The 24693-nt window shown below is 34.2% G+C and overlaps 1 protein-coding gene across 4 annotated transcripts in view; it reads right to left on the reverse strand.

The window, feature by feature from the left end:
• Nucleotides 1–324: 324 nt before the first annotated feature.
• The window catches only part of Pask (PAS domain containing serine/threonine kinase), a 401386-nt gene continuing 377017 nt past the window's right edge, over nucleotides 325–24693 (reverse strand). For all 4 annotated transcript variants that reach the window (XM_090411081.1, XM_090411082.1, XM_090411083.1 and 1 more), the window contains 4 exons: nucleotides 23968–24167; nucleotides 11891–12024; nucleotides 8926–9063; nucleotides 325–1032 (listed from right to left, as the gene is read on the reverse strand). In XM_090411081.1, the coding sequence (XP_090267207.1) occupies nucleotides 824–1032; nucleotides 8926–9063; nucleotides 11891–12024; nucleotides 23968–24167 (681 nt within the window). In that variant the 3' untranslated portion in view covers nucleotides 325–823. The remainder of the gene's footprint in view (nucleotides 1033–8925; nucleotides 9064–11890; nucleotides 12025–23967; nucleotides 24168–24693) is intronic.

Here is a 24693-nt window from a genome sequence, read left to right on the forward strand (position 1 = left end):
TTTGGGAAATTGATTTCTTAGTTAACTGATGGTATGGAAAACTGATCATCTGGTTATCTGATGCCTAAATAAATGAGTAATCACTATACTACTAAAAAAAACTAATAAAATGTTTTGGCTTTTCAAGTTTAAGAAAAACACTCCATAAACTCACTTAGTACATTATACTTCATAGTTTGTATACAATGAAATTATTCAATATTTTCATACTCCATACTGAAAGAGAAGGAGAAAAATAGTAGAAGTGAAACGAAGTAAACACAAACAATTCAAAATGTTACTACATTCGTTATTCTCAACTGCTAAAAATAAAATAAAAACACATGCAAGTTTAATGTTTTATTGAAATACACTACAAATTTGACTGCACGCTGCAGATTTAATAAATAATATACATGTGTTGAGGAATGCCTGAGAATTCCCAATGTCTAAATTTTTTTTTTTTATTATTATTTATTTTTTTATGCATAAGTGTACCAACTGCCTAAAAAGACTTGTGGAAGCACAAATATCCTGCTTACTTAGAGTTTCAAAAACTATAATAACAAAGAGCATATTTTAACAGAATAGTATCATTAAATATATTTCTGTGAATTAATTTAAAGGGTTAACTACAGAAATCTGTACATTTTTAAAAGACTTAATTTAATTTTTTCCTGCAAGCCAGCATTGTGCTTTTCTTTCCATAGTGTACAAAATAATCTCTGCACACAAAAACACTGTAAGCATTATACTTACTGATAACCTAATGAGCTCAAATTATAAAGAGCTGCAAGCCCAGTTTGTTTATATATATATATATATATATATATATATATAATTATTATGAATAGCTGTCTTGCTGACTTTCTTCAGAATACGTACAAAATGAACTACCTTGAGAGTGACCAGAGAGTTCAGTACTAGAATGGTTTTGTGCAGAGTCTTCAGTTTCTGTTTTAGAATTCAACATTTCTTCAAATGAAGACACAGTAATAACAGGATGGTGATGATCTAACTGAAAATATTTAGGAGGATTCAGCTCTTCTAAACCTAACAGAATAAATAAAAAGTTGAAATATATTTAAATTTTTAGATATAATAAAGGGCATATGTTAACCGAATAGTATAATTAAATATACTTTTGGGAATATAAAGTGTTAACAATAGAAATCTGAGTATTATTAACTAGTCATGGTGGATATATTATATCGCCCATCTTATGCTTTCTATTCTTGAGAGACACTTGTGACATTAAATTAAGAATTATAAGCATGCCAATACAAGAATATTTTAATGTTTGCCAAATCTTTCATAAAGTATAAGATGCCAAAGCATCTTATGCTTTGTGTCCTTATACCTAAGTGTAAGCACACAAAGCTTGCATGTGAAGAACTTCATGACTTAGCCACTTGTACATAGAGGCAGTTAACTTCACATCATTTGTCTAAGTATTTGATAATGCAAAGTACACTTCCTCTCACATGTGTATGTTGCTATGCATTATGAAAGGGACCATGACTGAAACAGATTTTGACCTTTACTGAGCAACTAGGATTAAGGTTTGTCTTAGTCTGAGTTCTGGGTGAGGGTTAAGACCATATCTGAAGCAAAAATACACATAGTCTTCCTATGACCCTGATGTAACAGAAATGGCAAGTAATGCTTTCTATGTGGTCAAGTCTATCACACAGAGGGTATTACTTATAGCTGAAGAAAGTTGTTTGGTTTCTGAGTTGACCTTGATTTCAAAAAGGATTACACTGATCCTCGTAGGAATCCCTCTTCTTGCATACACAGATGGAAGAGTGCAGTTTCCATTTGGACTTGGAAAATTTAGTCTGATAAAAAAGATGGAGTTCCCTCTGAAATCAAAGCTGTGTAGGAAGGTCTTTCAATATTCCAAATCTCTAAACAGTGCTGTATGTTTTTTCCATATCAGAGAAATACTAAGTGATTGTATTATAAGACAGAATCTCTAATGGATCCATCCAGCCAGACTAGATAATCAGTCGTAAAACAATATTTGCAGAAGCAAGATTGTGTTCTGGAACAAAAAAAGTTGTTTCTCTCCAGAAACTGTAACAGATGAGATTTAACTATTTATTTCACATCTTGCACAAGCAGTTCATCGGTGCAACTGAATGATACTTAGGAAGGAGATTTTGAATCCTTCCCTGACTTAGAGAAGGCAATAATAAGAATAGCATTTTGTCCATGTATTCAGAAACTTGTTCTCAAAATGTTGTTCAGGAGATGCAGCATTTGATCCATGGCAGATGGCGACAGATGCTTGATCATCTGAAAATAGATGTCACGTGGTCTAGAGCAGTTAATGTCATTTAGGCAAGTAGCTTTCGTTTCTTGTTTTGTAAACAGCCATTATAATCTTCTGTGCCACCTGAAAAAAACATAATTTGTTGTTTTTCTGCTTTACTTTTTTTAGACAAAGAACTCCTGGAAATAAGAACATCATAGTCAACATCATGGAGATAAGAGTGTCAGCAAGTGTGTATTCATTATGCTCAAGGATGGTGCATGGAGGGGTAATCTGCCTTTCATTTATACCATACTTCTTTGCTCTTGGTTGTTCTTGTTATAGAAGATGTATACTGGATCAAGGATTCCTTCTAGTTCTGATAATGGATGTGTCTTGCTCCAGCTTAAGCATGTTTGCAAGCAATGACTGTTATTGGGGGGGGGGGGGGGGTTCCTGTGTATGATACTGCCGATTTCTTCTGAGCTACCCTAGCTGCTGTGCAATTATCATTCCACCATGGAATAGGAAACATGGAACCTAACTAGATATTTTAGGAACTGCAGTGTTGGAGCTTGTGTAATACAGCACTCTCTCAGATGGCTCACTGCATCACTGATGAGCAAACCGTCATAGAATCAAATTCTGCCTAAGTGGAGAAAGTGGGACTTCCTACTGTTCAGTTTCCCACTTGAACAGTAGGAAGAGGGAGGGTGAGCAGACAGTTAAGCCAAATAGCAGTGGATATTCGGATGGGCATGTGGAAGAAGGTTTCATTCCTGTGTGTTCAAGGAGAGATTGTTGTCATTAAGCATAAACTCAACAAATCTTCCTCTAATGTTTGTTTGGTCACTACCTCAGAGTGTTGTGTCCATTTAAATCCTCCATTAAAAGTAAGGCAGGGTAACTACAATATGACATCATGAAGGTCATCCCAAGAGATATCTGCAGAAGGAGAAAGGTGGATAAGCATACAGTTATAAGAGCTGGGATTAAGAGCCAGATGACAACTGTCTCAATGTTTGTATTAAGTAGACATCTTTTGTAATAAGTGGGTGTGGCTGTTCACCAGGATGTTGACTCCTCTGAAAGTAGGCCCTTCCCTCCTTATGAATGATGGTTAAAATTCATAATGCCAGATTGTCACCAGTTTAAGATATGTTTCCTGCTGGCAGACACATTTTGGTTTATATTTCTGCAAGAGAGCCTTGATGTTGTCGATGTTTTGACAAAATCCACAACAATTTCTTCATAAAATTTTTTATTATTTCTTTTTTGATGATATTATCTGGCTTCCTATGTTTTCATTAGTCTTGGATTACTCCTTTTTGGGGAATTGCAGATGGCCAACATGCATCATTTCTTCTTCATCAGAAAAAATATTCAAGTTGGACTTCAAATTGGACTCACTGCCTCTCTTTCTTTCTAGTGAGTAGATATATTAATCGTTTTATCTTCTTGCAGTGAAATGGGTGTGTCTATGCCATCTATTAACAGATCTGGAAGCATGTCTTTGATCCTCTGTAGTGCTACATTTTTTTTTTTTTTTAAATATGTGGATTTTCATGTAGTGGCACCATTTCTGGCATGTCTTCATGAGTGAGTTCATATTGATTTTTCACTTTGATTCGCTTTAAGTAGAAGACAGTGAGCAAGTCATACTCATGCCTTTCAGGGTTGTTTATGTGAGAAGAGTATGCTAGGTGGTTCCCTCACAATTAGGGCATTTTGGAGTTTTGCTCTTACAATCTTTGTTCTCATGATCTTGATTGCCAACATTTGGCACAGATGATCATACTTCTGACATTTAAAGCAGTGAAAAAGGGTTTGATGTAGAGCCTTAATAGATAGTGGAGATAACCTAATTTGACAGATGTTGGTGGTTTTGGTGTGTTGAATGTAAGGATGATGTTCCTGGTGGGAGCCAGATGCCCATCCTATGTATGAAAATTCTCCTTAAGGCTGTCAAATCTTGGTCCTTCAGGTCGATGCAGATCTCCTCAATGGGAGATATCTCATCTCTAGAAAAGTTTAAAGTTTTGTGGGAGGGTAACAATAATTGGTATTCCCTCAATAAATGTTGAATGCTGCTTCAATAAGAATATTTCCTGAATGGAGTTTCTTCACAGATTTTGGAAATCTTACCAATCTTTCTGGATGAAGAGAGTGATATTTTCCCAAATATTAATACTGTTGAATAAAGTATTAAGAAAAGGGATGTATTTGCTGTTGCTTCTGATGATTTCTGTTGATGTTTCAATGGCTTCTGAATATAGTTGGGGCTTTTTAAGGCACCTGATAAACAAGAAGATGAAAACTTTTTCATTCTCCCACCCACAATAAAGCAAATAGATGGACATCCACTCTCCAGCATATAAGGACTGAACACAGAAGTGGAATGCCAGGGATACACAAGAAGCTTTACTGGCACCACAACAAGCATTGTGCCCACTTCCAGACCATGGGAAGGAGATTTACTGCAACACTGTCATCAGCAATAGTATGGATTTGAAGTTACAGAGAGAGAGAGTCACTGATATATACAGGGTGTTCGGGATAAATTTGACAGTTTCGTAAGGAAAAAGAAAATCTTCTTTGTATCTATTAAATTTAATGAATTGACAAAAAAACATTACAGGCAGAGTTAATTACAATACTATCAACAAGATTTACTCAAAATAACCACCATTAGCATCGATCACAGCTTCAATTCTGCTTCGGAACCTCGAACAAGCTGATGCTACAGTCTCCCTGGGAAGGGCCGCAAAAACTGTTTTAATTTTATCCATTAACTGGGCTTTTGTATTACTGGAAGTGCGATTGGTGTCTTTTTCAACTGCGCCCCATACAAAATAATCCATGGGGTTAAGGTCTGGGGAGTTTGGAGGACAAACATTTGGACTGGTGAAGTCGTAGAAATTTTCAGACAACCATTTTTGACTTTTCCCAGAGGTGTGGCAAGGGGCCGAATCCTGCTGCCATACATACGGCCTACCATTGGCTACCCTTGTTATCCAGGGCTTGACTACAGTTAGCAACTCCACGAACAAAGCCCGAATTCCAATGCCAGGGTTCTTCAACACCTGTTCCTGCAGATTTGCGAGGAATTCTGCTGTACGAACGCAATCAGATCGTCTGCTAGGGATCTTTCTTCTTGCTACATCCTCGTAGTCACCATTGCAAGTCTCTAGTTCATGCCTGATTGTTTTTACTGTATTCAGGGAGCATTGGGCAGCAGTCGTAATATCCTTATTTTGATGGCGGGCACGAATCATCATGATACAAGTTATTCTCTTCCATGATTCAGGTGGGTTCCAGCTATCCATCCTTTCTGACATCTTGTATATGAATGAAGAAGGGTCCAAACTTTTAAATGAAGAGAAGTGTGTGTTAATACATGTAACTTACGGAAAAATATAATTAATTATAAATATGTCAAATTTATCCCGAACACCCTGTATATAATAGGAGCCTGTGTAGCTCAGTGGATGTGGCGTTTGCCAACCACGGCGCTTGGCTGCACGAAGGAAGACTTGGTTTCGAGTCTAGTCGGCGACTAGAGGAAATTTTTCTAAGCCTTTTTTCGACTGGTTCCCGAGTTAGTCGATCTCTGGCACGGGCAAGCAGGTTTTTCCTCCCGGAAACTCGGGTTTTTCGTCCTGTAAACTCAAGAAAATCGACCGTAGAACCCACATTATTTCAGACATTAAATATATTGTGTTAGGGTTAGGGACCACGAGATGGCGGCACATTTGAGCAGTCTCTCTTCACCGAGTACCGCTTCATTAGTGATAGCCTTGGGCCATCTATCTCTGATTGGTACCAGTGGAGAATGAACTGCCCACTCAGTCTTCAAAAAGTTAGATAGGGCTAAATGGCCTCGCCTACTCCACGTATACGGGAATAAAAAGGCGTTAGCTGATTTTTTTTTTTATTTTTTTATAATATATAATAGTGTGTGTGCTTAAGTTCTGATAAAATTTATCAGAACTTAAGCACACACACTTATAGATTGTACATCCATTTGCAGTCAAGAGAAATGTAAACAAATGTAAAGATGCGGTAATAAATCATAACTGCAAAAAATTAACTGTTACTAATTAGTTAAAATAATTAATTAGCATAAAATAAACATTTTATAATGATAGTGCTAGGCTACCACAAAGCAATTGTATTGAGTGCACTAGGCTACTATGAAGAAATTATATTGTTGCTTCTTCGTTATCAATGCATGAATCAATTTTTTTTGTTCACATTATCTTTTCACTTTTGATGTCCAGTGTTAGTAATACGTATAACATCTACAGTGTTTTGTATCATATAAGACAATATTGATGCAGGTACTGACAGCCGAAGTAAACTTACGGTATCGATAAATACAGCACAGTACTGTAAATGTATTTTCTCTAATAACATTTGCTTTTCTCTGGCTTGCTTTATTGTAAGAACATATGCCATACAAAATATGTGTTAATCGACTGTTTATATTATCGGTAAGGCTTCCGGTAACAGTAGGCTATTAGTAGTTAAGTTTATACAAGAATTTTCGAACAATGCAGGGTGGGGCCAGCGCCCCCATTGTTCAAGGGTCAACTGTATACATATATACACATATTACACAGTAATTTGAGTACAGTCTAATAAATTTATTAATTTAATTTGATTAGCATTTAATTATTTCTGCTCACAAAATGAAATATATGATGTATGAGCAGAGCTAATTTAGGATAGTACAGTCACTTAAACAGAATAGTAAAAGAAAGGTTAGAAAATCTGGTGTTTCATGTCATTCTGCGAGGATGGCAAGCAAACAACTCAGATGAAGAGTAAGATCTAGGTTGACTGATGCAGTTAGTACTGCCATAAAAGAAAGAAAGATATATATAATATTTTACAATGCTGGAGACTGACAAGCACGATCGATTTGGAAGAACATTCTTCCAAAGATGCTAGTAATCATGTAAATTGAATTATGTAGTCCTCTCATAGTATCCTATACTGGATACTACGACAACATACTCCACATATGTTTCGAATTTTTGTCAACCACCAAAAATTTAGTTGGTTCAGATGCATTGTATCCTGTTTATTACTAACTATTTTTTAAGAAAATTAAAGTAATATATTATCTAAAATAAATTTAATTAATACCTTCCAGTATTTCAGCAAAGTCAAATTACTATCATCAGGGAACAAAATATAATAAGATATGTGCACACAGTCACTACACTAGGTAATGAAGCTGAAGCATATCAACTGAGAGTAGTCCTAAACAGTGTCCCCAGTGGTTTAAATTGGGCATCCTTGGCTGTTTGTTAAAACACCACAAGACCTGTCTATTACTACCCTGGGATAAGTCAACAGTTTAATTTTGAACTAACCGCATTCATCTAGATTATTCCCATTTGAAGCCATGCTATCAACAGTGGTAAATAGCATCGAAAAATGTCCTAACATTTGATTCCATCTACCGTTTTACTTTATTCTACAATCTTTTAACATGTAGGAACGTTATTATATATATATTAAAATAATAATATATATGTTTCTTCTTCTTCTTGAGTATTCTGCAATTGAGCAGGTTCTTCTCTTAGTAGCAAAAACTTTTCTTCCACTCTCTTCTGTTCTGAGCCTTCTCTTTCCAGGTTGTGTACCTGTCTCCATTCAGCATGTCATCTAGCATTGTTTTCCTTACTCTTCCTCTGGGTCTTTTTCCGTCTAGTTTTCCTTCGATGGCATCTCTGATGATTCCATTCCGTCTCAGAATATGTCCGATCCAGTTTCCCTTTCTTCTTTTTATCCTCCTTAACAGACTTCTTTCTTCTTCTACTCTTTTTAAGACTTCTTCATTAGTTATTTTATCTGTCCATTTGATTTTTTCCATCCTTCTCCAAATCCACATCTCAAAGCTTTCCAAAATCTTAATTTCTTTCTTCAATGTTCATGTTTCAGCTGCATAGAGGGCAACACTCCACACATAATATTTTATTAGTATTTTCTTTAGGTTTCTATCCATTTTACTTCTGAATAAATTCCAGCTGCAATATATATTTAAAGGCATCTCTTCCCATCACTATTCTTGCTTTCATGTCACTTTCACATCTTCCATCACTGCTAATAACACTTCCTAGATATTTAAATGTCTTTACTTGATTCAATTTTTCCCCATTTATTCTGATATCCATATTTGCCTCTTTCCTTGCTATTTTCATTACCTTTGTTTTTCTGATGTTAATTTTCATTCCATAATTGATACAGCATTCCAATAATCTGTTCAACAGATGTTGTAGTCCTGTTTCAGTATTTGATAATAATGTCTTGTCATCTATGTATCTTATTGCAAATATCTGTCTACCTTCAATCTTTATTCCTTCTTCCGAATTCTCCGGAGCTTCTTTTAACATTGCTTCAGAATACATGTTAAACAAAACTGGTGACAGAGAACAGCCTTGTCTTATTCCTCGTCTATTTCTTTCCTCTTTCACTTACTATTCTTAACAGTCCAATCGCATCTCTTGTTCCCCTACCCTTCCTGAAACCAAACTGATCTTCTCTAAGAAATTCTTCCGCCTTAGATGCAATTCTTCATGTTAAGATTCTCATAAGTATATTTGATGTATGGAAATGAGGCTTATATATATATAAATATTAAAAATGCACCAGAGAAATTACTAATAAAGGAACCTTACTAGCATTAACAACATCATCAAATTTGTAACTTTCTGGATGAACAGGTTGGTTGGTCCATGAGTGATCTTCTACATCTGCAAGAGTGCAACGCTGCTCTGGTTCAGGCTGCAGCAGCCATGCAATGAGATGCATCAAATCTATAAAAAGATATTATAATATTAGAACTAGATACTATTTATTACAACCATTATAAAAAAATTAAATAGAACCAGTTGAATAAAATGTATGATAAACAAAACTTGTGTAGTTCAAGTTTTCCTGATTAATTTATTGTAATTACTAGAAACTTCCAAAAGAACTTATTGAGGGAAGGCCACATACCATCCACACTAGCTATCACATCTTTGCTTGAATTCGTTTACAGTACCTTTATTCACAATCTCTAAAGAAAAACCATTGAAATCACTGACCACTCTATGAGAGAAAAATCTAGCATTGGTCCCTCATTGTTTGATGGTATTCATTCTCAACTGTCATGGATGCATTCTTGTCCTCTTCCCATCCTCCATAAATTTTAAACATTCAATATGATAATCTCTATGATCACCTATTTTTCTCCTGTTTGCTAGTGTCTGCAAAATACAAATTTTCAATCTGTACTAATAACGAATGTTCTACTGTCCCAATATCTTCTTCAACTCTCCTTTGCAATCTCACCAATGTATCTAATATAATGTCATTCATGCCATCCTATAAGCACATTCTTCTAACATCATCTTTATTCTTAAGAATCTCTTGCTTAACAAGGTTGCATATCAACTGTACTCCTTCATTATTTATTTTTTTAACTCAAGGGCAAATTCTGATATTGCATTATTGATGTAATTTTTAATGTTTCCATGCACTGCCAATATCCTTCCCAATATCATGGGAAGGTACCTAGTATTCTCCTCATATAGGAGAATACTAGGTACCTTCATAATTTTCTGCTTTGCATAATCATAATTTCCTGCTTTGGAGTTTAGCATGTAACCTTTTGTTTTTGACTGAAACATCTATATACTTTGTCATTTCCCAGGTGAGTATACAGCATGATCACTGAAACCAAATGGAGGTAGAACAGTAACATATTTAACAGAAACTCACAACAACACTAAAATCAGGTCTAACAATTGTTCATCTCAAGTTCCTTCTGTCACATGCTGCTTAAGTAAGTTGTCTCACAACAGCTCAATACATTTGGCTTCATTTTCTCCCAGCGAGACTTCACCACTACCAAATTAATGTTTGGATAATTAAAGTCACCCATGATGTTTATTCATTAATTAGCATCCATCAAGTTGATTTGACAATGAATTCTGCACTTTTGTCCATATTATTCTTTTCATACATAAATAGCATTACCTCTCCGATTTCAAATCATATCCATAATTTTGCTTATGACAAAGCATACACTTCAGGCTTCAAAATCATACATATTCTATGCCTAAAACACCGATTTCAATACTATTCTTCAGTCATGTTAGAGCAACCTTATCAACTTTTTCAGAAGTAAGATTGCACTAAATTTCCCCTTATTTTTTACAATACTAAGATATTGAAGACAAGATCAGATTTCTCTTCCTGTGCTGTCATACAACTTTTACCTTTACTGGTAAAACATGCACCACATTCAAAAACTTCCTAAGTTTCCAAAAACCTTGGTATCTTTTTTTGTTCATGAAGCCACTCATCTGAATAGGTACTAACCTTAAATTCAACCAACCTTAGAACAGTGTTCTTACATTTGAGATGGAGTATTTCTTCTAGCAGGTATCATTAACTGAATGGACAGTGTCTCCAATTTTCAACCAATAGGCTGTGAGCACAAATCCCACTGTGGTATCTATGTTTGTGAATGTCTTTAGGTGGCAGACAATTTTGTGTATCCACGTTTAGTGAAGACGTGAAGTTGCATGAAAAAGTTTCATGATGCCAGAAGAGGATTCCCAAATTATTTAATCCTCAGAATATACCCATACCAATAAATGTGCTAAAGATTACCAACATTTGATAAGCAGGATTAAGACACAAAAAGAAAAGGGTAATCTAATTAACTAATAACATTTCATGGGCTAACTCCAATCACGTAGATATTCTGTTTCTTGCCTTCTATCAAATGTAGTTTCATTACGTTCCATTCGCAATCCATCTTCAAATTTACAGGACCAACTTCTTGTCTATCTCCTTCCTCTATTACTAACTAAAACCTTAGATATTTAAAAATTCAACAGGTTCCTTCTTTTGGTTTAGCTACCTGCTAAAGGTTTTGCAACCTCTCAATTTCGGAGTTAATAACACTCATGACAGTAAAAACTGCAAGTTTAATAAGTTTAAATTAAACTAACCATTGATGTGTGATAAGGTATTAAATTATACAATTCTGTATAAACAACAATGAAAAGGTTAGTTAAAAAAATAATAAAAAAAAACCTGGAACCTATGTGAAGAATTAAGAATGTGTCCTCAAAACATTTAAAAAGTGATTATAAAATGTAATTATGTAATTATAAAATTAACTTTTTAAGCAACCATAAAGGGTGATGAAAACGAACCAGTGCTTCTAGGAACTATATATATCTAACATGTATTGTGGCTAGATAATAACACTGTTACTATGTTGATTACTATTATTATATGATATCAGGGAGTTACTAAATATGTTACTGATTCAAATGACATGCACAGTTAACCAACTGTACTATATGTCATTTGAAAACAGTTTTGGTTTGGTTGTAATTATACTACATTCAGGCACAGCAACCAAGGCTATGAAGTCAGAAATAAACTGGAGGGCATGTTTCACTTCTTATGCTAATACAAAACATTTTTTGAATTAGAATGTTATGTCACAAAGTTTTCTTCTCATATTATTTCAGTTATCACCTTATAAAGATAGGCTGCACAATCTTCATCTTCAGGTAACTACTTAGAATTATTTCCAACTGGATAATCAAATAAAGCCAGATAAAGCTGATTACTTACCTTGTGAAACTCTGAATGGTGGTTTTAATACTGCAGCAATGGTTTCATCTTCATCGAAGAATGGATTTTCTCCAAATATTAAAGTGTAAAGTGTAACTCCTAATGCCCACATTTCCAGTTCAGGTCCACGATATCTAGAATGATGAATACATTAGTGGGTAACTCATGCTTTTATACTATAAATAATTAACTAAAGAGTGATTTCACAAAAGTGAATTGTAATATTTTCTGTTCTCAGGAGTCAGAATAGAGTTACTTGGCATTATCAGGTTGCAACAAATAAGAATTCTCGTAGAGAGGCTTATACGTTGGTTATGCATTATTAAAACACTTAAGGAATAGAACAACGTAGTTAAGGATATAAATTAAATTAAACTTTAATAAATATTTTCCGATATTTCGGCAACGTCATTCCCAGTTTCTGTGTTGTAGTGCCTACGTGCACGTAACCTTTTTGTAAGCTCCTTTAGAAAATGGCAATGTGACGTTGCCGAAATATCGGAAAATATTTATTAAAGTTTAATTTAATTTATATCCTTAACTACGTTGTTCTATTCCTTAAGTGTTTTAATAACAAATAAGAATCTTATGCCAGCAACTAAACTCTGCTATCTCATTTATTCTTATACATAAAACTTTTGTCATAGGAAATTAAACTCTGAAGTAGATTCTATTCTCAGTGAACTAATCAGTTTTAATATGCTTCTCAGTTTATTCTGAAATATTTGTTTTATACAATAAAATATAAAATGCAGTTTCATTAACTGTTTATTCAGGATTTATTTATAAATGGAAAGTAACGTCTCTTCACCTTTCCTGATGCATGACTTTATACAGTTAACTCAGTCTCCAAGTCAGTGAACTCACAGGGACCACAGGAATAGTTTATTATAGTAGACAGTTTGCCATAGTGAATTTCCTTTAGAACAGCAATGTGCCTATGAAGATCTGGTCAGGAATTTCTGGTAGTTTGTTGAAGTAAGTGAGTTTGTTATGTGTGCTACTGTGAAATTTTATACCAAATGCATACCTCTGATACTTCAGGATTTCATTTAATTCGTCCACTGTAAGACTTTTATATCTCCATACTTGAGCATTTCTAGTCAAATATCATCTATTCCAGATGCATTTCCACATTTCAGGCTTTTGATGGCTTTTTCTTCTTCAAATATGGATATGTATTCCTGACTGCATGCCTGTTGAGGGTTTTTTACCACTGTGCTGTTACCGATTGCTTCATTTAGCAATTTTTCGAAGTAATTAGTCCATACATCAAGAATATCTTTTTCTCCAGTTTTCATGTCACCTTTATCATCTCTAATTACTTTTACAGCACTCATTTCTCCATTTCCGAGCTTCTTCAACAACCTCCAGAATACCTTGCCACCTTCTTGATATTTATTTTCTATGTTCTTACCAATGTCTTCCCCATGACTTTTATTTAGCTAATTTTGCACAGTGTTTAGTTTCTTACATTTGTCTCTGTATTCTCTAAGAGCACAAGCTGAATTATATGTGAGGAACTTTTGATATGCTTTCTTCTTTTCTTTCACTGCCTGTTTAACTTCCTGTGTCCACCATGGATTTAATTTTTTTTTAATTTAATTTTATTTACATTTAATTTTTTCTTGAATAATGTTTATGTACTTTAGTCTACATGTCACATCTGAGAACTGCTCAACACTTATTTGTTTTAAAACTTTCTTACATGTTCTTCTTTTCAATATGAAATTCAATTTTATCCTGCTCAAGATTAAATTGTGAACACTTCCAATTTCAAATCCTCTGTACAATCTAGTGTCCTGAACCAAGGAGAAAACATCACTATCAACAATAATACAGTCAATGATACTTTTCTTATGTTAAAAAACGTTTAATTTTCTTGACCAAAAAGCTCTGGAAATACTTTTATTGGGATTATATTGATCAAGTGCATATAATAACAACTAAGTTATACCAACTAGTTTCACCAACTAAGTCTGTTGGCATCTTCAGGGTACATAACTGATGTACGGCACTAAAAAGTAAAAAACTGTTACAAACTATAATCAACCGATTCCAATTATATTAAACAAAGAACAGAGCGCGTACAATACATTCATAGATCGTGGATGATATCACTTGTTGTTATTTAGGAACGTTCTATAGTTGGCACTATAATTCAGTTCCGACGAGTTGAAGGACCTGATAAGGGTCTTCCGGATCACGGGCAAGGTTAGTCCTTGGTTCCTGTTAAGGTTTTGTATACAGCGGGCAACTGTTGTGGCCTCCTTAAAAATTCAGGAGCAGAAGTCCTTCTCCACGTAAGGAATTGTGCTTCTTTCCCACTCTATGGTATGGTTCGTTCTTCAGAAATTAGGCAAAAAGAACACATAGGTGACGTCAATAATAACAGAGAAGAAAAATCGGGGTTAGCTTTTCATTTCTCAAGAACGAACCATACCATAGAGTGGGAAAGAAGCACAATTCCTTACATGGAGGAGGACTTCCGCTCCCGAATTTTTAAGGAGGCCACAACAGTTGCCCGCTGTATACAAAACCTTAACAGGAACCAAGGACTAATCTTGCCCGTGATCCGGAAGACCCTTATCAGATCCTTCAACTCGCCGGAACTGAATTATAGTGCCAAGTATAGAAAGTTCCTAAATAACAACAAGTGATATCATCCACAATCTATGAATGTATTGTACGCGCTCTGTTCTTTGTTTAATATAATTGGAATCGGTTGATTATAGTTTGTAAGTTTTTTACTTTTTAGTGCCGTACATCAGTTATGTACCCTGAAGATGCCAACAGACTTAGCTGGTGAAACTAGTTGGTATAACTTAGTTGTTATTATATGCACTTGATCAATATAATCCCAATAAAAGTATTTCCAGATACTTTTCTTATTCATTGCCTCATCTCTCCATGTGAATTTGTGCACATTTTTATGTTGGAACATTGTGTTAGTAATAACCAGTCCATGTCTTGAGCAGAAATTCAACAGGTACTTGCCATTATTATTAGCTTTCCTTTTTTTTTCCAAATTTTCCCAATATATTTTTGCATGTCTGATAATCATTTCCTACTCTGCTATTTAGATCCTCAACAAAAATCAACTTTTCCTTTTTCATTGTGTCAGTTACTTTCTCTAAAGGCTGAAATCATTCCTCTACTTTGACCTTAGTAGAAAACCATCTGTGGGACCATAGGCACAAATAAGTCTCATTGTCCAGTTTCCCATTCTGATATTTGCCCACATCACTCTACTTGATATTGCCTGCCATTCAAGAAGATTATTAGCCTGGTATTTTGTATTGAATACTATAGCTAGTCCTTCTTTTCCTTGGCTGTCATTGCCTGAATATAACACTTTGTATTTATTGCTCAGAAAGATCTCACCAGTTTGTCTTTTTTGTTTCAGTCACCCCTATTATGTATCCATCTGGTACTTATTCAATTCCTCAGCTAGCTCCATTTCTTTGCCATTCAGGCTTCTTATGTTGATAGTACTGATCTTGAACTCTGGTGATGTTGAGTTCTGGTGTGTTTTAGGATTTGTTCCAGGGAGCCTTGTTTAACTGGGCAATGCTGCAGACAGCATGAAATTCTGTCATATTGTACCATCATTTGGTATTGTGGTTTAAGCCAATAAGAATACAATTTGGTCAGATAACTCTAAATTGCCAATCTATCCTCATTTGTTCAGTATCCGGGAAGATACCGAAAAGGGCACACCACTAGAAGCTGAGAATTAGACATTAGGTCAGAAGCCCTGGTCGGTTCTCCGTATTCCTTTAAAGGCTATGTGGAGGTTTCCTCCCAGTTAATCAGTTTTGACCCTTTGGAAGTTCCATTAAAAATGGACTAGATGTTGTAACTAAATAAAAAGCAATATGCATCATAGAAATAAAGTTCATCCAGTATTCATTCAAGAAATAGTTCCTTAAGGTGTATGTAAGATGATTCATAAATAGTATACATGGAATGAAGTCTTTGAGAATGTATGTACACATTTTGGTGGAAAACAGTTTTGTTCATTTTGAGTTTTTTGGAGAAATTTTGCTTTCAATGCATGGAAGCAGTTATATTTATTAATAGTGTTAATTCCGCAATACGTTAATCATTAATTTCTAGCGTCTTCCCCTTCTTAATGACAACTACTTTTTTTCTTCTTTGTTCTAATGTACAAGTTGCAGAATATAAACAAGACAACATAAATCCACACTTGAACACTTGGTAAAAAACTAACCTTCATGCACTTAACTCTGTACATGCATGTGCAGGTCAGTGCATGAAGTTTTAATGTCACAAATAATAAAATTTTATTTCTTAACAATAATGGTGACATAAAAATACCAAGAATTTGGATGGCACACATTCAGCCCACTTAGTTCTTCAAGTTTTCCCAAACCTTGACTTTAGGACTCCAATTATTTCAGCTTTTACTGGCTACCATGCATACTGTTTTGTAAATTTATATGTATACTTATATGAGTAACTTTGTGTGAACATGTTGCTCTCTAGCTTAAATTATTTTTGTAATCAAATAGATAATAATAACAACAGGACTCTAGAATTGATGTAGTAATTTTTATTTTTTTTTTATTTTTTTCCCCCACCAGAGATCAGGCTAATAGTTTTAACAGTTGACCAAATCAATGTAACTTTCGCATACCATGTAGAATGTAATGTAGATTGTTTCTTTGTATATATGTGTATATTCCAGATGATGAACTTAATGTGAAGATCAAAATATCGAGTGATTATATTGATTAGTTCGACTAAAATTTTTTACTATATTCATATATTAGAAAAATGAATATACAGAATATAAACTTAGGCATTCTGATAACAAAATAATAATTTCCTTTTATAATATACTACAAAATTAACCCTGTATTGCTTTGGGTCAGAGCATAGGAGCTCCTTTATGGTAGTCAAGAAAAATTGGTGACCCTAGCTCTAATGTTTAGATAAAAATCAGAATTATTCATCTTTCTTTTTCCCTCCAAGATCAAAAGTCTCAAAACAAACACTCATGTTACATTATAGAATAAGATAAAGTTGCATATTAAATATAGTTTCTTATGTAGTTCTTAAGCCACATGACAAGTTTTGATAAAACATACAGGCTATTTAAAATATATGGTAATTTCTGAATTTGTATTAATTCATTCTAATCTTTTATTCCAGTATAAAAATTCATTACTACTGCAATAATATATTGCAGTAGTAATGAATAAAGAAAGGTCAGAGAAATCTAAGTAACGAGATCACCGATCAAAGTTACTTAGAAAATAAAAAAGAATTCATGCAAAAAAGAACAAGTTAAAAATATAAAAAAATCACTAGCATGAATTTAAACAAGAATCTTTAGTTAGGGCTTGTATTTCCATCAGAGCAGAAAGCTGAGTTCTATGATTTGGAAGATAATTTTAGAAAATGAACTAAGGCACTTTAAAAAAAAGTTATTGAGATGAAAAGTAATATAACTGAACTCTGCACAGAGGAAAAATATCAAAGCCCTAGCCATTTTGTAGCATTCACATCAACAATATTTTTTTTTTTTGTTTAACTTGGTGTTATTTTTTTATGAAGTATTTTTTATTGCTGGTGTTTATTGCATAATTTTTTTAATTCCTGAAAAAAAAAATAACTACAGGAGTAGTATAATAATTTAACAAAGTACTTCCCACCTTTACTTATTTTTTGGAATTACTACTATGGTAGATTATTTTTGGAAAGATTTCTTTTTCTGTTTTTTGGATGATATGTGAAGTCTCATAACTTGGTAATATTGTCTTTTTTCCATGTTTATTAGTTATATTTTTCCTAAATAAATCATAACTTTCTGGTAAATACTCTCAAGGAGTGTATCACATATGACAGTCTAACCACAATTAATTGCTAGTTGTTTAATAGAGATGTGTGTTACACATATAATTATTTTTTAATCATGGCTTCACACATGTAAGAGAAAACTAAATATAATTTATTGCTGCCATATATTTCATTTAATGTCATGAGCTTCTTTCAGGGAGAAGACAGAAAAACAGGTAACAAGATTTAAATTCTGAATATATGGATGAGTCATACAACATGCATATAATATCACATATCTTAGGTGCAGCTGCTCAGTAGGAAGAACTGCTATTAGAGTTCAGGAACATGGGAATAGATGTATAATTAATTAATTTAAAAATAATAAATAAAAAATAAACAATTAACAGCAATCACCTTCCCAAAACTTAGAAATAGGCTTATATATATACACACACACATATATATATATACAGTAAAACCCCATTTTTACATTCCCGCAATTTACGTTTTCCTGACATTTACATCATTTTCCGTTGGTCCCGTTTTAAGGCCTATTCTTATGATATACTTTTTTACATTCCCGCAATTTACTTTTCCCACCATTAACAACTTGATGTGGATGTTATTTCCAGTGATTTTCGTTTTTTTCTCGGGTGGCAATACTGATTTTCGAATAGATTTCCTCTCATTCAAATCGATTTTTGCAGAAATCTGCGCATTTCTGCTTCCAGATGGCTTTGCTTTCGCCTGTAGTTTCATTTCCGCAATCACGGCGACTTGCACGCTTGCAGCAGTGATGTAGTGATGAGCGATACCGTGATTTTTCAATCACAGTACGAATTGATATTGCAGAATTTCTGCTACATAATTTAGCGTGTGATAGTTGTTTTCAAGTTGCGGTGGTGGATGATCCATGTTAGTAACATGGGGAAAAAAGACAGAAAATGTATTTCGGCAGAAGAAAAGATGGCAATTCTGTGACGTGTAGATTGACATGTCGGAACACGTGTGCATTCAGCAAAAGATCTTGGACTCTCCGTGTCCACTTTAAACACGATAGTAAAAAACAGGTCAAGCACTGAACTCAATGTAAAAAAAAAAAAAAATATCTGGACATTGACATACGATGAATTGGATAAATTTGTGGCGGAGTGGTTTGTTTCTACGAGAGTGTCGGATATTCCAGTCGATGGTACTATACTCTGAGCGAAAACCCTTGAATTTGCTGCAAGCCTGGGGATTAATGGTTTTACTGCATCAAATGGATGGATTGATCGTTTCAAGACTGGTCACAATATTGTATATAATCAAGTGTGTGGAGAAAGTAATAGTATTGCAGGGGAAACTGTAAACCAGTGGAAACATGAACTAAAGACTATTATTCAGGACTATGAACTGAAAAATATTTTCAATGTTGGTGAAATTGGGCTCTTTTATAACATTCTGCTAAGTAAAACATTGTGTTTTAAAGGAGAGAAGTGGAAAACTCAGCAAGCAGAGGGTAATTGTTTTGCTCATGGTCAATGCTGATGGATCAGAAAAATTACCTCCACTGGTAATTGGTAAATTAAAAATGCCAAGGTGTTTTAAGAAAGTGAAAAATCTGCCTACTAAGTATGATGCCAGCAGCGCAGCATGGATGACCAGCAGCATCTTCACATCACCATGAATGCTCTGGATGCTAAAATGGGGGAAAATCACTGCAAAATACTACTACTGGTAGACAAATGTCCTGCATACCCTAAAGATCTGCAGCTCAGAAACATTAGATTAGTGTTCTCATCCCCTAATTGTACAAGTGAGCTTCAGCCATTAGATCTGGGCATCATCCATGCATTTAAATGGAAATATAGAAAAATGCTTGTTGAAAAAGCTGTGTTTATACATAATGATATGGACCCAAAACAAATGATCATATCAATTCTTGATGCCATGCATTATGTGGTCAAAGCATGGTTGCATGTTACTCCTGAAACCATATCCAGCTGTTTCCGGAAGGCAGGAGTTACGTTTGTGGAAGAGGAGGAGGAAGAAGAAGATATGTCAGAGCCCAACAACTGGAATGTGATGGATGAGTCTTCCTCATTTCAAGACTATGCTGATGCTGGTGTGATCACATCAATGGTACCAAGTGTAGAAGACATCCTTTCCAACCACCTTGGTGAAGCAGAAGAGGAAGAAGTGGTTGAAGAAGACTGTGATCAAGAACCTACCGTCCCTACTAGTAAAGAAACAATGGAAGCTATCTCTGTTTTGAGGCAGTATACTGCAAGTGCATCAGGAGACGATGGTGTAAAAATCGTTGGTTATTTTAAATTATGTTATCAATTAAATCTTATAATTAGTTCTTGTTTGGCTTCGTCTTTGAAAAATCTGCTAATTTTGTTATTTACTTATATGTTATGTTTTGCCCCTTGTCTAATCTTAATCCTTGGTAGTACTTCAAACTTACGGCCGCTACTAATATATTGCTCGAGTGCATGAAACTCTGATAACAAAGACAGTGCCTTGGGCTATAGCCAAATTCTTTGTTAGATTACTAGTGCTCAATCTGATTAAAAATTTTGGAAATTTATTTGTTTAAGCTGCACCACCAAAATTTACAGGATAAGAGAACTTTCTTTATCCAAGATTAAAAACACTCAGTATGACACACAATATTTAATTCTCTATCTTATTCCTATACTATAATCATATATGTTTCTTACTCTGCAGTCATGACTATATCAAAATACATACGCGTAGGTTCTGTTTATGAGCAGTGCATTGAATTTAGTGATCTGGCAAGTTATTTGTTTGACAAGAAAAGAATTTATTCATTACTAAGAAAAAAAAAAGATATACACAATTATCATTCAATAAATTCAATTTTGTCTAGCATATAGGGTCTATTAAGCAACTCGATATAATACATACACTCCTGTTCCTTAACTAATCTTGAACTTTTAAGGGACCACGTGCCTAGAAACTTACCCCTTAAAAACTTAGCTTATGTTAGATTATCATCACATAAAACCTCAGGTTCAGGAATTATCTGTTAACATCAGATTCTAGATTTACACTCTCTAACTTAGCTATGTTCTCTAGCACATAGCTAAGTGAGACGAGTAATTGATCTCATCTAATGGTATAGTTCCTAAAGTCCTGCATTACTACATAAAGTACAATTCCAGTTAACTTTCATTCACCGTCACAAAATTTACTAATTTCCTTCCTACTAGACAAAATGGAAAATTCTTACTTGGTAGTGAAGTCAGGATCTCTCTGGCTTTTACTCGCAAACATCTTTTGAATTCCTGTGGCTCATAATTTCACATCAGTTTCTTCCTAGACAAATTTCTTTTGTTGCTACGTTCCTCTGGCCTTTGCTTCTTGTATGTAGGTCTGGGAATACGGTCACGATTCATTGCCTACGATCCTTGCGAAGCTCAGCTGCCGTTGTCTGACCTCGTATTTCCACATAATCTCCTCAGGTTATGTTGACTTCATTGCCGTCCGGAGTCCTAAATCTCACGTCGGAATTCTATTTGATCACATAACTGTACTCCCAATCATACTGGAACTTCTATATATCCGGCTCCGATAACCTTCATGCTCTTACGTCATTGTCCACTTGGCACTTCGATACTCTGCACCCGATACCATTGCTTGTCATTGCTGTTGACCTTTGCATTTGTGTTAGCCTCAGTTCACGAATTAATCCTCTTATTTTGTCTGGAACTTTAGCTTGACCTTGGTATACTTATGCACAATTCACCACATATACAATTTCTATTTTTCTCATACAAAACACTCGATAATACAATATTCAATTTCTCTTATTAACAGACAAGTATTGTAGCAGGATTTGATACGTGTTAAATCTGAACAATAAGTAGTATATTACTAAAATTCCTTCTATTCAAGATTTAACAATGGGGCATTTAATGCCTCATATACTGTGTGGGGCAGGTGGAACTTATAGGAGTGCAGAAAAAGCAAAAACAATGAACAATTAAAGATTTGTTTAAATAGATAAATGTAAGTAATTGTAAATTCATTTATTTTCTATTATTAGATTTTGTAATCTAATATGTAGACTCACATACTAGCAGTAAATCATCTTTTAGCCTTTTTTTTACATTTCCTGCTATTTACACTTTTTTCCATCAGTCCCCTGGAAAGTGTAAAAAAGGGGTTTTACTGTGTGTGTGTGTGTGTGTGTGTGTGTGCACGCGCGCGTGCGTGCATGTATTTCCATGATTTCCCCTCCTCTCTCAATTTGGTCTGAGTAAAAAATAATCACCACGCTTATAAGGGATTAATAAGATGGTGCTGCAGCTAGAGCTGGAGGTTAAAAATAAAGATGTAGAGTAGATGGTGGATGTTGAGGGGAAAAAAAAAAGCTATCCAATGAAGACACATTACAGAGTTAGAAGGACAGAAAACTGATGAGGAGAGGGAAAAAAGAGAGAGAGAGAGAAAGAGACAAAAAGCAGAAAATCAAAAAAAAATTCTGAAGTAAAAAAAAATTGGCAGAGGCATTTGCCCCAGTTAATAAGGCAATTCAGTTGTTTGAAGAAATGGATCTTAACATGTCAATATTTAGCAAATAGAATGGTGCAAGCTACAATTGCTTGTTAGAAGAAATTTATGCAGGGAAGGAAAAAAAAAAAAAAAAAAAGGAAACTAAGTTGAAGATAATGTACATATTTTTAAAGAAACTTACTTCTTCAGGGGAAAAAAAAAAAAAAAAGGCACTTTCTTCAAGCGATTTAATGTCTTAGCAAGATCAGTCTCAAACTGGCAATGAAAACTGTTTATAATGTAGAATAAAATAAACTTTCACAAACACCATGCCAAAGGGAAATTTACATTCAGAGAAATGCTGGAGAATGTCAACTGGAGATGTTGCCCACTCAGTTCACTAAGGGTGGTGTTTAGGCAACTCCTCTGAAACTAATCATAATGCTTACAAGTAATTTTTAATGTTGTCATGTGGTACATTTAAAATTTTTCTCAATTATTTCTTTCAGAAAATTTCTGTTAATACTAATTGTAATCATCTGCAGCAGGAGGCATGGAGAAACAAAAAACTGTAAATCCTTAAATTAAGGAAAGAGACTCAAGGTGACAAAAGTCTTGGACTTCTATTATGCTGATGGTATGCCATGAACCAAAGAGCCAAGGAGAGGACTGCTATGAGATTTACAAAAAATCTTGTACCTCCTGATAAAGAGAAACATAAAGAATGTGACTCAGAGATTCCAAAGTTCTCTGTAAGTTTCTGAAGCAGTAATTCTGTTACACAAAAAATGCCAGTTGTAACATCCGATGCGCACCTCTAGAATCAGCCAAATGTGGCTGACCAATGTGAGCCCTTCTGTTGGATGTCTATTCATGGTTAATCCAGTCCTGGTACACCTTTGTTCAGTAGTACAGGAGCAACCAACAAGTGTGGCTGTTTTTTCCAAAATACTGGCACCTGCCCTCCAGGCCCCAACTATTTGCCTGCAGTCAAATTGGCTTACATTACTATGTTTCCCTATTACTGGCGAACATTTGGTTATGTACAGAGGATAGGCGCACCCATTTATAGTAGCCACACGAGATGTTGATATCACTTGGTTCTTCATTATTGTGCCAAATATGTAAATCGGGGGGGGGGGGGGGGGTGTTCCTAATGCAAAGCTAACTCAGCATATATCAGGCTTGAAAATTCATTCATGACATTCAAATTCTTGAGAATGTTAACAGAATGGATTAAGGAGTGAAAGAGTTTCACAGGATATATGAGATAAAAGGAGAGTACAAGGAGAACTGGAATGTCAAAATGAAGGGAATTATAGTTAATATTTAAGAAGGGAAATTATTGGTGTTTAACATAAGAAAAAAAAAATTAAAAAATAAGACTGTAAATAAACATTTTTTCATTTGTTTCTGTTTTCCATTTTTTCTTCCATAATTTCATAAAATGTAATGTGCATTTCGTCATTAGATTAGAAATAAGCAAATTTAAGACAATAAACTTATGTTTTTCTAAGTTCTTATATATCCTTATATGATTTAAATATATATGTATATATACATATATATATATATATATACACACACACACACACACATATGTATAGTTTCTGACATTTAGAAAAATTTTATAATTTTTCTAAATGTCAGAAAAATTTTAGCACAAAGTTTATACCATAAACTTTGACAAGTTTAGATTTGTAGACCTGTGTAATTTTTGAATGAAGTAATGAAATAAAACAAATTGAAGAATTCATGCTCACTTGTTTCCTTGTATAACTTCTGGACTGCAATATTCCATTGTTCCACAAAATGTTGAGAAGTAACGTTCTGGTGCCATAAAAGTTGCAGATCCAAAATCTATTAGTTTAACATGAAAATGTTGATCAAGAATGATGTTTTCATCCTTAATATCACGATGAAGAATATTTAGGCTGTGGAGATAAGAAAGTGCTGAAACCACCTAATAAAAATATCAAAAATGAAAAATAAATCTAAAATCATCATGGTTTATGTCATTCCATTTCGAATTTATTATACAACAGATTTCAAGCAGCTCCATATTCCTGAAATGACTTTTAATTTCTTTAAAATTAATATTAACGAAGTACCTTTTCGGATTCATAGTATAAGACACTGGACATGATTTCTACAACTTATTCTCCTTGCATTATTGATAAACATGGTAAAAAAGGTGGGATTATCAACTTTCATTTCATGTAGCAATTAAGCTTTTGAGTTATACTTGTAATTATTAAATATTTGTGTACAACATTTAATTGTATGCTGCTGCTAAGGAAGCTGTTCATATAAGTATATGGACGAACAAGTAGGAAAAGAGTATAAATTGTGGCTGTTTTTAGTGATTTGATACTAATAAAAAGTGAAAATTCATTGAAAAAAAAAAAAAAAGAAGAAGAAGACAAGTGAGGTAGTATGACCAGGACATTACTACCAGTACATACAAAGGTTAAAGATGTGATAGATCT

The sequence above is a fragment of the Typopeltis vanoorti genome, chromosome 21 (assembly GCF_054136105.1).
Source record: "Typopeltis vanoorti isolate ZY-2024b chromosome 21, IOZ_Tvanoo_1.0, whole genome shotgun sequence".
Lineage (NCBI taxonomy): Eukaryota > Metazoa > Arthropoda > Arachnida > Uropygi > Thelyphonidae > Typopeltis > Typopeltis vanoorti.